Here is a 1090-nt window from a genome sequence, read left to right as displayed (position 1 = left end):
AATAACACTGAGATAGAATAGCTCTCATGTCCATACATTTTGCTTATGTATTAAGGGTTTAAAATGCAAGTAACTTTGTTTTCTTAAAATGCTCTATCTTTGAATCCGACTGTGGCACTGTTCACATTTATCAGAGACATCTGCCATCTGAAAACTTGTGTCACCTTGCAAGAACATGCTGCGATGCGTGGCGTTTCTATATTGCTGGACATAGAAATGGAATTTGATACGCTGAAAAGCATGTTTTCAGAGCTGCTCTCTCTATGCCACGAGTAAAGTGAGGGAGTTGGTCATGGTAGATGTGTACCTCGGCAAACATGAAAGCAGGCAGATTTAACGAATGATGAGTAGAAATGGCGCCTGAAAAGAAGCTTTGCATTGAAAGCAAGCTCATTAAAGCCTTCTATAGTGACTGACTTTCGGGACTACAGATGAAAAATAGCCTCTTGGCTAACTCTGGCACATTTACAGAAATGTTTTTATTAATGTGCACTGTCCCTTATCAAATAAACCAAAGTAAACTACCTCTGTTACTAAAGGAGATTATGAATTTAATTAAACTGGCCAGCATAGTTTCTGATTATATTAGCCCTTATGTATGTCCATTCCAATTGAATTCAATGATATAATAGTACAAGGACCAATCGGACTACAAGGGTTGATTGCCAAATATAGATTTTCTGTCCAGTTGCCAGCCTCACCCCTTACATTTATGTCCCCACGCATCCAGATATGACCACAGTGTCCATGGAGCCTATGGGAGTGCTCGTGGAAAGGGGCGCCAATGCCACCGACTCACCTCTGAGCTCGCATGAGGACACGGCCGCCACCTTTACCATCGGCACCATCCTCTCCATCATGTGCCTCGTCGGAGTCTCGGGGAACATCTACACGCTGGTGGTCATGTGCCACTCCATGAGGACTGCAGCCTCCATGTACATCTACATCATAAACCTAGCGTTGGCAGATCTACTGTATCTTCTCACCATACCCTTTGTTGTCTGCACACACTTCCTGAAGGGGTGGCATTTTGGGGACGCAGGGTGTCGGATTCTGATCAGCATTGACTTCCTGACCATGCACGCCAGCA

At 44.1% G+C, this 1090-nt stretch overlaps 1 protein-coding gene across 1 annotated transcript in view; it reads left to right on the top strand.

Annotated features, from left to right (window-relative positions):
- The first annotated feature begins 242 nt into the window (after positions 1-242).
- The window catches only part of LOC117748929 (urotensin-2 receptor), a 2531-nt gene continuing 1683 nt past the window's right edge, over positions 243-1090 (top strand). Inside the window, exons 1-2 of the mRNA XM_034559076.1 lie at positions 243-285; positions 731-1090. The exon at positions 731-1090 is cut by the window's right edge and continues 356 nt beyond it. Of these exons, the coding sequence (XP_034414967.1) occupies positions 733-1090 (358 nt within the window). The 5' untranslated portion in view covers positions 243-285; positions 731-732. The remainder of the gene's footprint in view (positions 286-730) is intronic.

This window comes from Cyclopterus lumpus, chromosome 19 (assembly GCF_009769545.1).
Source record: "Cyclopterus lumpus isolate fCycLum1 chromosome 19, fCycLum1.pri, whole genome shotgun sequence".
NCBI classification, from domain to species: Eukaryota; Metazoa; Chordata; class Actinopteri; order Perciformes; family Cyclopteridae; genus Cyclopterus; species Cyclopterus lumpus.
This window is presented reverse-complemented; position numbering and strand designations above follow the sequence as displayed.